The sequence below is a fragment of the Salvelinus fontinalis genome, chromosome 3 (genome assembly GCF_029448725.1).
Source record: "Salvelinus fontinalis isolate EN_2023a chromosome 3, ASM2944872v1, whole genome shotgun sequence".
Taxonomy (NCBI): Eukaryota; Metazoa; Chordata; class Actinopteri; order Salmoniformes; family Salmonidae; genus Salvelinus; species Salvelinus fontinalis.
The window spans coordinates 32,324,029-32,339,128 of NC_074667.1; the positions used below are offsets into that span (position 1 = coordinate 32,324,029).

The 15,100-nt window shown below is 41.9% G+C and overlaps 1 protein-coding gene across 1 annotated transcript; it reads left to right on the top strand.

Annotated features, from left to right (window-relative positions):
* Nucleotides 1-35: 35 nt before the first annotated feature.
* sirt4 (sirtuin 4) lies at nucleotides 36-11,238 on the top strand. Its single transcript, XM_055912631.1, has 4 exons — nucleotides 36-678; nucleotides 5,790-6,280; nucleotides 6,410-6,704; nucleotides 6,940-11,238. Exons 1-4 carry the CDS (start codon nucleotides 514-516, stop codon nucleotides 7,090-7,092), a joined length of 1,104 nt encoding a protein of 367 aa, XP_055768606.1. The 5' UTR covers nucleotides 36-513; the 3' UTR covers nucleotides 7,093-11,238.
* Nucleotides 11,239-15,100: the final 3,862 nt, after the last annotated feature.

The following is a 15,100-nucleotide window of genomic DNA, read 5'->3' on the forward strand; positions in this document are numbered from 1 at the left end:
GGGTTCCAAAAGTAGGGTCTGTAGCAAAATTTCTAAATATTAAAACAAATATTTTTTGGAATATTACTAGCAACAACAAATAAAATGTATTTTGGACAAGGGATCTGTGGAAAAATTAGAAGTTACAATACAATGTCATATTCATGTTCTTAGCCCTTAAATGCACATGAGCCTGTGAGGCTCACAGAGATTGGTATCCACAATACTCCATCAATGATCTTGTTCAACATAATTCTTCTTCTATTCCCCAAAAATTGGTTTTGAACACAGCGCATTACTTTAATATTGCAAAATCTGTAGATTTGCTAGGAATTAGCTTTAAAACGGTATGGTATTGCCAAAGTCTGGACATGCACTGTATAAGTCAACGTAAAATTGATGGTATGCTATTTTTAATGCAGTCTACAGTAGGAGTTGTATTCTGGTGAGGGCAACTGATGCATTTGCTGACACGAAATGGGTCCCCGACGTAAACAAAGTTTGAGAACCCCCTGGTGTACCACACACTGAGCTATGTACGTTGGTTCAATCCACCGGACTACAAGTCCCAACGTGCATAGCGGCTGTTGCCGTTCTTTGTTACACTGGTATTTCCTGTCGCTTTTTCGTAAGAGTTTGGCTGCCTGCTACATTGTCGGCTGTTTATTCAATCAAACGTGTACCTCGTGCCATTGTAAGGTACGTTACATGACACTGAATTGTATTACTAATAATGCATGCCTTTTTGTGGTTCTATGCTTCTTATCGTATTTCCTCCACGTAACCTTGTTACTGATGACAGGAGTTCAATGATGAGCCAGAAATTGTAAACATACACATCAGCCTTGATTTAAAGTCGAATACCGTAAAAGACTAAATGAACAATTACTGTGTCAGATAAAGCTAGCTACATGTAATTATTGCTTGGTGACCCTAATTATATTATTTTTAATAAAATGTGACAAGCTTGCGAGGAGGCATCAGGGCATGTCCATGTTTTCTTGAATTTACATAAGAGAAATCTAAATTACTTAGTACTCGCGTCCTCTCTCTCTCGTTACCTCCTTCTCAAACCCATTGGATGAGAAAGCCAGAGGTCCCGCCTTTCTGACCTCTTCCAATGGGGTTTGAGAAGGAATGGAGATTCTCCCATCAACAGATGAGATTTTGGTTGCAATCCAAACTCAAAGTAGACCGTCCTATACCCTCAGCCCTTAAATGAAATGTTACATCGTCACATCCTAGTGTACCAAGCGTGAGATGATCAAATACGCAATCTAACTTTAGGGAAATCTTGAAGTTGAGCTAATTAACAACCAACCTAAAGCTATTAATTTACCTAGCAAGCTAACAGTTACCCATAGCTGGCTAGCTAGTTTTATAGTTTGGAGATTTTATTCCAATACATTTCAGAATTCTCCCAAAATATTTTTATGAAGCTAGGTACTTTTTAAAGGCTCCTCACTACGAGACTAAGACTATTGGCAAACGCTGAAATCAATGTCATATCTGTTGAGCGAGCTAGCGTCATAATTTTGTCTGACATGCCAAAAGTGCCGCCATGTTGATTGAATGTGACACTTCGCACCCACTCTGAGTAAGACACGTGACTACAGTTTTGCATTACATTGTGGGCCAAATCAACCCCACAAGTGATCGTGACAACTATGGAGTTAATTACGCAGTGAAACACTTGATCCCAACAGGTTACTTTTTTGAAAGGTGAATAAGAAAACAACAGCATGCAACATGAGTCGTTCCATGTCATTGCAGCAAGCCATGACACTCGCGATCTCAGATTGTTCTGAAATAGTTTCTGTGGTTAGAAACGGGTAATTATTATTTTGTTGACATTTTAATTTGATCTATGCGAAATTAAGCTAGTTTATTTGACCCAAATTGGCCATTTTAATACATAGGATTCAGATATTCAATATAGTACCAAGCTTCTTCCTTCACCCCACCTATGCATGTCCCCCTGTAAGACCCAATGATCCGTGAACCGTACATGATACAGACAATACCTTGGTGTCATTGTACTCCTTAGTGTGGTTTAAAATATGGAGTATCGCTACATTCTGGAATACAATTTTACACATGCATTTATTCAATTTTAAAGCTATTGCTATTAATCTCAAAATACATCACATTTCAAGACTGGGTTCCCTGCTACTTTTAAAGTTATGATAAATGTTATGAACACCACCAACACAGGGAATGGTTTCAAAGGGAACTTCCTCAGCTGGTGATTTGTTGAATGGGCAATCCTACAGGAGGGCTGTGATTGGTCAATGACCTATACATGTTAATTTCTATGTATAACGTTTTTTGTTTTTTCAAGTAGCAGAGAGCCCACTGGAAATTGTATATTGTTCCAAACAATGTCTAAATTAATGTGAAATGGTATTTCAGAATATACAGTGCCTTCAGAAAGTATTCACACCCCTATACTTTTTCCACATTTTGTTGTTAGTGTCTGAATTTTAAATGGATTAAATGTAGATGTTTGTCACTGGCCTACACACAATACTCCATAATGTCAAAGTGGAATTATGTTTCATTTTTTTTTAAACAAATTAATAAATTAAAGGCTGAAATGTTTTGACTCAAGTATTCAACCCCTTTGTTATGGCAAACCTAAATAAGTTCAGGAGTAAAAATGAGCTTAACAAGTCACATAAGTTGCATGGACTCACACTGTGCAATAGTGTTTCAACATGATTTTTTGAATGACTACATCATCTCTGTACACCACACATACAGATAATTGTAAGGTCCCTCAGTCGAGCAGTGAATTTTAAACAGATTCAACCACAAAGACCAGGGAGGTTTTCCAATGCCTCACAAAGAAGGGCAACTATTGGTAGATGGGTAAATGTAGATGGATTGTGCATCAATACACCAAGACACTACAAAGATACAGGCGTTCATCCTGCTGGAGAGGAAGGAAACTGCTCAGGGATTTCTCCATGAGGCCAATGGTGACTTTAAAACAGAGTTTAATGGCTGTGATAGATAACTGAGGATGGATCAACAACATTTTAGTTACTCCACTATACTAACCTAATTGACAGAGTGAAAAGGAAGCTTGTACAGAAAACATGCATCCTGTTCCCAACAAGGCACTGAAGTAATACTTTAATACAAAAAATTGTTAAAACAATTTACTTTTTGTCCTGAATAAAAAGTGTTATCTTTGGGGCAAATCCACTCCATTACATTACTGAGTACCACTCCATATTGTCAAGCATAGCATATTATTTGTACTATTTTCTACATTGTAGAATAATAGTGAAGACATCAAAACTATAAAATAACACCTGGAATCATGTAGTAACCCAAAAAGTGTATGTTAGATTCTTCAAAGTAGCCATCCTTTGCCTTGATGACAGCTCTGCACACTCTTGGCATTCTCTCAAGCAGCTTCATGAGGAATGCTTTTCCAACAGTCTTGAAGGAATTCCCACATATGCTTCGCACTTGTTGGCTGCTTTTCCTTGACTCTGCGGGCCAACTCATCCCAAACCATCTCAATTGGGGTGAGGTCGGGTGATTGTGGAGGCCAGGTCATCTGATGTAGCCCTCCATCACTCTTCTTGGTCAAATAGCCATTATACAGCCTGGAGGTGTGTTTTGGGGTCATTGTCCTGTTGAAAAATAAATTATTGTCCCACTAAGCGCAAACCAGATGGGATGGCGTATCGCTGCAGAATGCGGTGGTGGCCATGCTGGTTAAGTGTGCCTTGAATTCTAAATATATCACAGACAGTGTCACCAGCAAAGCACCCCCACCTCCATGCTTCACGGTCAGAACCACACATGCAGAGATCATCCGTTCACCTACTCTGCGTCTCACAAAGACACGGCGGTTGGAACCAAACATCTCATTTGGACTCATCAGACCAAAGGACAGATTTCCACCAGTCTAATGTTCATTGCTCGTGTTTCTTGGCCCAAGCAAGTCTCTTCTTATTATTGGTGTCCTTTAGTAGTGGTTTCTTTGCAGCAATTCGACCACGAAGGCCTGATTCATGCAGTCTCCGCTGAACAGTTGATGTTGAGATGTGTCTGTTACTTGAACTCTGTAAATCATTTATTTGGGCTGAGGTGCAGTTATTTCTAAGAAACGTATCATCTGCATCAGAGGTAACTCTAGGTCTTCCTTTCCTGTGGCGGTCCTCATGAGAGCCAGTTTCATCATAGCATTTCAAAGTTCTTGAAATGTTCCGTATTGACTGACCTTCATGCCATAAAGTAATGATGGACTGTCATTTCTCTTTGCTTATTTGAGCTGTTCTTGCCATAATATGGACTTGGTCTTTCACCAAATAGGGCTATCTTCTGTATACACTCCAACGTTGTCACAACACAACAGATTGTCTCAAACGCATTACGAATGAAAAAAAAATCCACAAATTAACTTTTAACAAGGCACACCTGTTAATTGAATTGCATTTCAGCTGACTACCTCATGAAGCTGTTTGAGAGAATGCCAAAAGTGGGCAAAGCTTTTAGCAAGGCAAAGGGTGGCTACTTTGAAGAATCTCAAATATAAAATATATTTTGATTTGTTTAACACTTTTTTGGTTACTACATGATTCCATATATGTTATTTCATAGTCTTGATGTATTCACTATTATTATACAATGTAGAAAATAGTCAAAATAAAATAAAAACCTGGAATGAGTAGGTGTGTCCAAACTTTTGACTGGTACTGTATCTAACTAGACATGTTAATATATAAGGCTGAAATATTAATGTTTCAGGGGAGATCTATGCACAGCACATTATGTCAATTAGGCTATTCTTAGAATATTTTTTAACATTGTTGCAATTAACGTTACATGGCTACTGTTTTATAGAGGTAAATCCCAGCTTTCCAACGGTGCAGATTTCTTTAGGCTCTACCGTGCCGGTGGAAAGGCGACAACGAAATGAATGCTTAGTTAGCTATAGTTAACAAGTGAGAAATGCTACAAGTTATGTTTCTAAATGGTGATCTAGTTAGTCTGCTGCTGAAATGTCGTCGTCTATCTCCTCGGGCACTGGCATACACGCAGCATCACAGTCATGCACTGAAGGGTCATTCCGATAATGGCGGATATGTCGTGTTATTGATTGATCATATTTAAATGTGCTTTCATGAATTACAGTAACAACAATTATTAAACTAATTTCCATGACCTGACCAACCCTAATTTGACAATTTGGAACAGCACATCATGCTATTCAGGCTGGCGCATTTTCAATCTGCGCAATCTCGAACAGCCTACTGTCAACACAGACTAGTAGCAAATACATTTGAACAAAGCAGAATCAGGAAATGAATGCGGACTCTCTATTGCCATTCAATGAAGATCCCGACTTCGTTCAGCTTTGATCAACCTGTTTTGCTTTGGTGTGTGAATCTGGGCTAGCGATAGGCTACTTTGTTTTTATAGGGGAGCTGGTACGCAATTCCCCAAAAATTAGAAGTGCTGGTACGGCGTTCCGGACAGTTTCGTCCCAAGTCAAGCACTATGGGTACACTGAATGGAGCTAAACACAGGCAAAATCCTAGAGAAAAACCTGGCTAAATCTGATTTCCACCCGACATTAGGAGATGAATTTACCTTTCAACAGGACAATAACTTAAACCACAAGGCCAAATCAACACTGGAGTGTAATTTTCAGGAATGCTAATCGTATCTGTTACGAACTACAGAAACTATTTAAGAACAATCTGAGATTGTGGGCGTCGAAATACTCTTGTGCTTTTTGAGGTGGAACGACCTATACGCATCAATCTTACACTGTACTCTGTATGCAGATGCGGTTCCCATGGAGACCCTTGGCACTGTGTTGCGCAGCCCCTGGGAGACGGGCATCATCATCAGTTCCCGAGGGCATCCAGAGCTTTGTGCCCACCAGCAGCACCATCGATGCCCACGCCCTGGAGCAGCTACAGGCCTTCTTATCCCGTGCCACGCGCCTCTTCGTCATCACTGGGGCGGGTCTCTCCACAGAGTCTGGCATCCCAGACTACCGCTCAGAGGGGGTGGGTCTCTACGCCCGCACAGACAGGCGACCAATGCAGTATGCAGAGTATATACGCAGCGCCAAGTCTCGTCAGCGCTATTGGGCTAGGAACTATATGGGCTGGCCACAGTTCTCCTCTCATCAGCCGAACTCTGCCCACCTGGCTCTACAGCAGTGGGAGGAGCAGGGAAAGGTACACTGGCTGGTAACTCAGAATGTGGACGCGCTTCATTCCAAGGCAGGCCATCAAGGACTGACTGAACTGCACGGCTGCGCACACAGGTAGGTAGGTAGGTAGGTAGAAATGTACTGTCTGTCACACACACACAATACAGACTGACTTCTTCTTCAAGGACATTGGCTCAGAACAACACTCAGCTTTTTACCTTTGTGTGTGTGTGACCCTCCCAGGGTGTTGTGTCTGGGCTGTGGGGCCGTGTCTCCAAGGGAGGACCTCCAGAAGCGGTTCAAAGCACTGAACCCTAGCTGGGGTGCACAGGCAGGAGGTGTGGCTCCCGATGGTGATGTCTTCATTGAGGACGAGCAGGTCCTCCACTTCAGAGTGCCTTCATGTAAGGATTGTGGGGGCATATTGAAGCCAGAGGTGACATTCTTTGGGGACACAGTGAACCGAAGGACAGTGCAGTTTGTACATGAGAGACTAGCTGAGTCCGATGCGGTTCTTGTCGCTGGATCTTCTTTGCAGGTGGGCATGATATATATAATTGTTCACGACCTACCATAAATGTTTAAATTGAAAGTGTTGCTATGTTGTTGACATAGTCAACTGTTTGTTGCAGGTGTTATTCTGTTATGTTTGTCTTACTGATATGGTATATTTATAAAAACATGTCCCTGTGACAGAGTGAACCGTAACACAAAGGAAACAACTCAACAGCCTTACAATATGTGGAAGTTTCACATCCCTTCTAATTTTCCAGGTGTATTCTGGATACAGATTCCTACTGGCAGCAGCTGACCAGAAGATCCCAGTAGCCATCTTGAACATTGGGTCTACCAGGGCCGACCACCTGGCAGAGTTCAGAGTCAGTGCTCGTTGTGGGGAGGTATTGTCTGTCATTCAGCCTCACTGACCACAAAGACAGACGGAAGGCCTCACTAGGACTTCAGTCACTGATCCACAGACACCATGTTGTATTGTTTTGAGAACTATTCAGTGGGCTCTACTATTCTACCTCTTGGTCAACCTGGCAGCAATGCAATCAGCTTTAGGACATTGGGCTGAAGTGATGGATACTACTAGTAACTAGGAATCATGTGTTATGGGCTTGTACATGTACAGTGCCTTTAGAAAGTATTCAAATCTCTGTACCCCACAGATACAATTATCTGTAAGGTCCCTCAGTCGAGCTGGGAATTTCAAACACAGATTCAACCACCAGGGAAGTTTTCCAATGCCTTGCAAAGGGCACCTATTGGTAGATGGGTAAAATAAAAAGCAGACGTTGAATATCCCTTTGAGCATGGCAAAGTTATTAATTACACTTTGGAGGGTGTATCAATACACCCAGTGTGTTATTGTTTACAATAACACAAAGTAAAACTGCCCAAAAATGTGGCAAAGAAATGTACTTTATGTCCTGAATACAAAGCGTTATGTTTGGAACAAATCCAACAACACACTCTTCATATCACACACTCTTCACAGTTTCGTCCCAAGTCAAGCATTATGGGTACACTGAATGGAGATAAACACAGGCAAAATCCTAGAGCAAAACCTGGTTAAATCTGATTTCCACCAGACATTAGGAGAAAAATTCACCTTTCAACAGGACAATAACCTAGAATACAAGGCCAGATATACACTTGTGTCTTACCAAGATGACTTTGAATGTTCTAGTTACATTTCTGAGTGGCCTAGTTACAGTTTTGACTTAAATCATCTTGAAAATCTATGGCAAGACTTTAAAATGGCTGTCTAGCAATGATCAACAACCAACTTGACAGAGCTTGACAAATTATTTAAAAAATTATAATGTGCAAATATTGTACAATCCAGGTGTGCAAAGCTCTTAGAGATGTACCCAGAAAGACTCACAGCTGTAGGCCTAATCGCTGCCAAAGATGAGTCTAACATGTATTGATTCAGCGGTGTGAATAGCTTACAGCACAAAAAGTTTATTTCTTTAACATGTTGTGCACAAATTTGTTTACATCTCTGTTAGTGATCATTTCTCCTTTGCCAAGATAATCCATCCACCTGACAGGTGTGGCATACTAAGAAGCTGATTAAACAGCATGATCATTACACAGGTGCACCTTATACTGGGGACAATAAAAGGCCACTACACTGTGCAGTTTTCTCACACAACACAATGCCACAGATTTCTTAAGTTTTCAGCGAGCGTGCAAATTGGCATGCTGACTGCAGGAATGTCCACCAGAGCTGTTGCCGGAGGATTCAAATGTTAATTTAGCTACCATAAGCCACCCCCAATGTCATTTCAGAGAATTTGGCAGTACGTCCAACCATCCGGATCGTATAAGACCAGCCACCCGGACAGCTGATGAAACTGGGTTTGCACAACTGAAAAATTTCTGCACAAATTGTCCGAAACTATCTCAAGGATGTTCGTCTGTGTGCTCGTCATCCTCACCAGGGTCTTGACCTGACTGCAGTTCGGCGTTGTAACCAACTTCAGTGGGCAAATGCTCACCTTCGATGGCCACTGGCACGCTGGAGAAGTGTGCTCTTCATGGATGAATGCCGGTTTCAACTGTACTGAGCAGATGGCAGACAGTGTGTATGGCGTCGTGTGGGAGAGCGGTTTGCTGATGCTAATGTGAACAGAGTGCCCCATGGTGGCAGTGGGGTTATTGTATGGGCAGGTATTAGCTACGGACAACAAACACAATTGCATTTTATCGATGGCAATTTGAATGCACAGACATACCGTGACAAGATCATGAGGCCCATTGTGCCATTAATCCGCCGCCATCACCTCATATTTCAGCATGATAATGCACAGCCCAAAGTCGCAAGGATCTGTACACAATTCCTGGATGCTGAAAATGTTCAATTTCTTCCATGGCCTGCATACTCACCAGACATGTCACCCATTGAGCATGTTTGGGATGCTCTGGATTGACATGTACAACAGTGTGTTCCACAGTCATTTGAAGAGTGGGACAACATTCCACAGGCCACAATCAACAGCCTAATCAACTCTATGCAAAATATATATGTCATGCTGTGTAACTGATGTGAAATGGCTAGCTAGTTAGCGGGGTGCGCGCTAATAGCGTTTCAATCGGTGACGTCACTCGCTCTGAGACCTTGAAGTAGTTGTTCCCCTTGATCTGCAAGGGCTACGGCTTTTGTGGAGCGATGGGTAATGATGCTTCGAGGGTGGCTGTTGTCTATGTGTGCAGAGGGTCCCTGGTTCGAGACCAGGTAGGGGCGAGGAGAGGGACGGAAGCTATACTGTTACAGCTGCATCAGGCAAATGGTGCTCACACCAGATACTGACAGCTTTTCTGATCCATGCCCCTACTTTTTTTAAAGGTATCTGTGACCAACATATGCATATCTGTATTCCCAGTCATGTGAAATCCATAGATTAGGGCCGAATTAATTTATTTCAATTGACTGATTTCCTTATATGATCTGTAACTCAGTAAAGTATTTGAAATTGTTGCATGTTGCGTTCATATTTTTGTTGTGTAAATGAGATTTCTGCATTGAAATTATAATACATTTGCAAACATTTCTAAAAACATGTTTTCACAGTGTGGTAGCCATTATGAGGTATTGTGTTTAGATGGGTGAGAGAAAAAAATCTATTTAATCCATTTTGATTTCAGGCTGTAAGACACGTATCAAACTCATTCCACAGAGGGCCGCGGATCTGTGGGTTTTCACTCCTCCCTTGTACTTGATTGATGAATTAAGGTCACTAATTAGTATGGAACTCCACTCACCTCGTTGTCTAGGTCTTAATTGAAAGGAAAAAACAAAAACCAGCAGACACTAGGCCTTCCATGGAATGAGTTTGGCACACCTGCTGTAATACAACAAAATGTGGAATAAGTCAAGGGGTATGAATACTTTCGGAAGGCACTGTATACTCTATGGCTGACAAGGCAATATTCTGAAGTTAGCCCCCGCCTTATTGATCCTCCCTGGAAGTAATAGTCATCCATAGGAATGAATGGTTATTATTCTACTTTTCACTTAGCCTATCCATCGCTTTAGCTAACTAGTATATACTTTACAGACAACCTCCAATATGGAAAATAGGTGCAATAACTATTTTAGAGTTTTAAAGATGAGCTTTAGATATGTAGGCCTACTAATAATAATATTGTGGGGGATCTAGTCTTGTCAGTGCACAGACATGGTTTAGGTAATGTCAACACCACAGTATCAGTTATGGGTACAAATTCCCCTCACAAATGCATTTACCAAATGAGGGGGATTTACATTTCCAATAAATAAATAAAACGACTTATGTAAATCCATTTTATAATATGTTCTATAATATCCATCAACAAAGTGCTATTGGAATCACAAAGCCACAGAAGGTAAGGTGACAGTTGATCTGGTCACACTGAGTCAGTCTGCACTGAAAGCCTTCCTGAAGTTTAGTCCAGTTATCCAGAACTGACTGAGTCTCTGCCTGTAGCAGAGCTAGGTGATTCTCAAAGCTCCTGCTCTGGTCAAACCAGTAGGTGGAGTGGTAGCCCAATAGAATCCCAAAGAGAATGCACAGATTCCATGTGTCACAATATCTTTCTTCGATACAGCGGACTGCGGCTATGGAACCCTGGCCTGTTCAACGGACGTGCTACCTGTCCCAGACCTGCTGTTTTCAACTCTCTAGAGACAGCAGGAGCGGGAGAGATACTCTCAATTATCAGCTATGAAAAGCCAACTGACATGTATTCCTGAGGTTCTGACTTGTTGCACCCTCGACAACTACTGTGATTATTATTATTTGACCATGCTGGTAATTTATGAACATTTGAACATCTTGGCCATGTTCTGTTATAATCTCCACCCGGCACAGCCAGAAGAGGACTGGCCACCCCTCATAGCCTGGTTCCTCTCTAGGTTTCTTCCTAGGTTTTGGCCTTTCTAGGGAGTTTTTCCTAGCCACCGTGCTTCTACACCTGCATTCCTTGCTGTTTGGGGTTTTAGGCTGGGTTTCTGTACAGCACTTTGAGATATCAGCTGATGCTATATAAATAAATTTGATTTGATTTGATATTCCTCACCATCTCTGTTGCCCGAACTGTCTGATATGAGCAAGTAAAGCCTGAATCGTCCCTGATAGCTCCCCACTGTAGCTCAGTGACGGCAAATTAAATTTTATTGGTCACATACACATGGTTAACAGATGTTAATGCGAATGTAGCGAAATGCTTGTGCTTCTAGTTCTGACAGTGCAGTAATATCTAACAAGTAATCTAACAATTCCACAACAAATATCTTATACACACAAATGTAAAGGGATGGAATAAGAATATGTACATATAAATATATGGATGAGCGATGGCCAAGTCGCATAGGTAAGATGCAATAAATGGTATAAAATACAGTATATACATATGAGATGAGTAGTGTAAGATATGTAAACATTATTAAAGTGGCATTATTTAAAGTGACTAGTGATCCATTTATTAAAGTGGCCAATGATTTGAGTCTGTATGTAGGCAGCAGCCTCTCTCTCTTGGGTATGGCTGTTTAACCCACACTGTCTGTGTGGGTGGACCATTTCAGTTTGTCAGTGATGTGTACGCCAAGGAACTTAAAACTTTACACCTTCTCCACTACTGTCCCGTCGATGTGGATAGGGGACTGCTCCCTCTGCTGTTTCCTGAAGTCCACGATCATCTTTGTTTTATTGACGTTGAGTGAGAGGTTGTTTCCTGACACCACACTCTGAGTGCCTTCACCTCCGTGTAGGCTGTCTCATCGTTGTTGGTAATCAAGCCCACTACTGTTGTGTCGTCTGCAAACTTGATGATTTAGTTGGAGGCGTGCATTGCCACGCAGTCAAGGGAGTACAGGAGGGAGCTGAGCACACCCTTGTGGGGCCCCAATGTTGAGGATCAGCGAAGTGGAGATGCTGTTTCCTACCTTCACCACCTGGGGGGCGGCCCGTCAGAAAGTCCAGGACCCAATTGCATAGGGCAGGGTTGAGACCCAGGGCCTTAAGCTTAATGATGAGCTTGGAGGGTACTATGGTATTGAATGCTAAGCTTTAGTCAATGAACAGCATTCTTACATAGGTATTCTTTTGAGAGACTAGTCAAGAATCATATCACCTCCACCTTACCTGCCACCCTAGACCCACTTCAGTTTGCATACCGCCCCAACTCAAGCATAGCGAGTTTGCGGAAGAACTATACTGAACAAAAAAATAAACGCAATATACAATTTCAAAGATTTTACTAAGTTACAGTTCATATAAGGAAATCAGTCAATTTAAATGAATTAAGCTAATCTATGGATTTCACATGACTGGGCAGGGGCACAGCCATGGGGGGCCTGGGAGGGCAGACACCCACTCACTTGGGAGCCAGACCCAGCCAATCAGAATGGATATTTCAGACGATCCCACAGGTGAAGAAGCCGGACCCACAATGCAAACTGTAGTCAGGTGTCATTCTCCGGTGGCCGCGAAGTGTAAGATTTAATAAACATGGCTGCATTTTTGGCATGTCAGACAAAATGATGATGCTAGCTTGCTAAAAAATGTATATATATTTATATACAAACACATATACACTGCTCAAAAAAATAAAGGGAACACTTAAACAACACAATGTAACTCCAAGTCAATCACACTTCTGTGAAATCAAACTGTCCACTTAGGAAGCAACACTGATTGACAATAAATTTCACATGCTGTTGTGCAAATGGAATAGACAAAAGGTGGAAATTATAGGCAATTAGCAAGACACCCCCCAAAACAGGAGTGATTCTGCAGGTGGTGACCACAGACCACTTCTCAGTTCCTATGCTTCCTGGCTGATGTTTTGGTCACTTTTGAATGCTGGCGGTGCTCTCACTCTAGTGGTAGCATGAGACGGAGTCTACAACCCACACAAGTGGCTCAGGTAGTGCAGTTCATCCAGGATGGCACATCAATGCGAACTGTGGCAAAAAGGTTCGCTGTGTCTGTCAGCGTAGTGTCCAGAGCATGCAGGCGCTACCAGGAGACAGGCCAGTACATCAGGAGACGTGCATTCAAAAGTGACCAAAACATCAGCCAGGAAGCATAGGAACTGAGAAGTGGTCTGTGGTCACCACCTGCAGAATCACTCCTGTTTTGGGGGGTGTCTTGCTAATTGCCTATAATTTCCACCTTTTGTCTATTCCATTTGCACAACAGCATGTGAAATTTATTGTCAATCAGTGTTGCTTCCTAAGTGGACAGTTTGATTTCACAGAAGTGTAATTGACTTGGAGTTACATTGTGTTGTTTAAGTGTTCCCTTTATTTTTTTGAGCAGTGTATATATACAATACCAGTCAAAAGTTTGGACACATGAAATCATGTAGTAACCAAAAAAAGTGTTAAACAAATCAAAATATATTTTATATTTGAGATTCTTCAAAGTAGCCACCCTTTGCCTTGATGACAGCTTTGCACACTCTTGGCATTCTCTCAACCAGTTTCATGAGGTAGTCACCTGGAATGCATTTCAATCAACAGGTGTGCCTTGCTAAAAGTGAAGTTGTGGAATTTCTTTCCTTCTTAATGCGTTTGAGACAATCAGTTGTGTTGTGACAAGGTAGGGGTGGTATACAGAAGATAGCCCTTGGAAAAAGGGAACAGCTCAAGAACAGCTCAAATAATCAAAGAGAAACGACAGTCCATCATTACTTTAAGACATGAAGGTCAGTCAATACGGAACATTTCAAGAAGTGCAGTCGCAAAAACCATCAAGCGCTATGATGGAACTGGCTCTCGTGAGGACCACCACAGGAAAGGAAGATCCAGTTACCTCTGCTGCAGAGGATAAGTTTATTAGAGTTACCAGCCTCAGAAATTGCAGCCCAAACAAATGCTTCACTGAGTTCAAGTAACAGACACATCTCAACCTCAACTGTTCAGAGACTACGTGAATCAGGCCTTCATGGTCAAATTGCTGCAAAGATCCCACTACTAAAGGACACCAATCAGAAGGAGAGACTTGCTTGGGCCAAGAGACATGAGCAATGGACATTAGACGGGTGGAAATGTCCTTTGGTCTGATGAGTCCAAATGTGCCAATTTTGGTTCCAACCGCCATGACTTTGTGAGAAGCAGAGTAGGTGAATGGATGATCTCTGCATGTGTGGCTCCCACTGTGAAGCATGGAGGAGGAGGTGTGATGGTGCTTTGCTGGTGACCTGTCGTGATTTATTTAGAATTCAAGGCACACGTAACCAGCATGGCTACCACAGCATTCTGCAGTGGTACGCCATCCCATCTGGTTTGTGCTTAGTGGGACTCTCATTTGTTTTTCAACAGGACAATGACCCAACAAACCTCCAGGCTGTGTAAGGGCTATTTGACCAAGAAGGAGAGTGATGGAGTGCTGCATCAGATGACTTGGCCTCCACAATCACCCGACCTCAATCCAATTGAGATGGTTTGGGATGAGTGGGACCGCAGAGTGAAGGAAATGCAGCCAACAAGTGCTCAGCATGTGTGGGAACTCCTTCAAGACTGTTGGAAAAGCATTCCAGGTGAAGCAGGTTGAGAGAATGCAAAGAGTGTGCAAAGCTGTCATGGCAAAGTGTGGCTACTTTGAAGAATCTCAAATATGTTTTGATTAGTTTAACACTTTTTTGGTTACTACATGACTTCATGTGTTATTCCATATTTTTGAAGTCTGAACTATTATTCTACAATGTAGAAAATAGTCCAAATAAAGAAAAACCATTGAATGAGTAGGTGTGTCAACGATCGACTGGAACTATTGTATGTTATTTAGGGGAATTTTAATGTTTGTGCTTTTCTTTGAACTAATTTCTGTTTTCTATTCATGTGCTGTTTTAATAACCAATGTATGTGTTCATGCAAGTGGCTGACTGTACAAATTCTCACTTATCAGTAGCTGCAATTTGGCAGACGCCCAGACCGTG

Excerpts from the sequence above, each read along its gene's own strand:
- sirt4 (XM_055912631.1), top strand. The coding sequence starts at position 514 with ATGTACGTTGGTTCAATCCACCGGACTACAAGTCCCAACGTGCATAGC. Across the intron at positions 6,281-6,409 it reads CTGCACGGCTGCGCACACAG|GGTGTTGTGTCTGGGCTGTG; the intron begins GTAGGTAGGTAG and ends TGACCCTCCCAG. Across the intron at positions 6,705-6,939 it reads TCGCTGGATCTTCTTTGCAG|GTGTATTCTGGATACAGATT; the intron begins GTGGGCATGATA and ends CTAATTTTCCAG.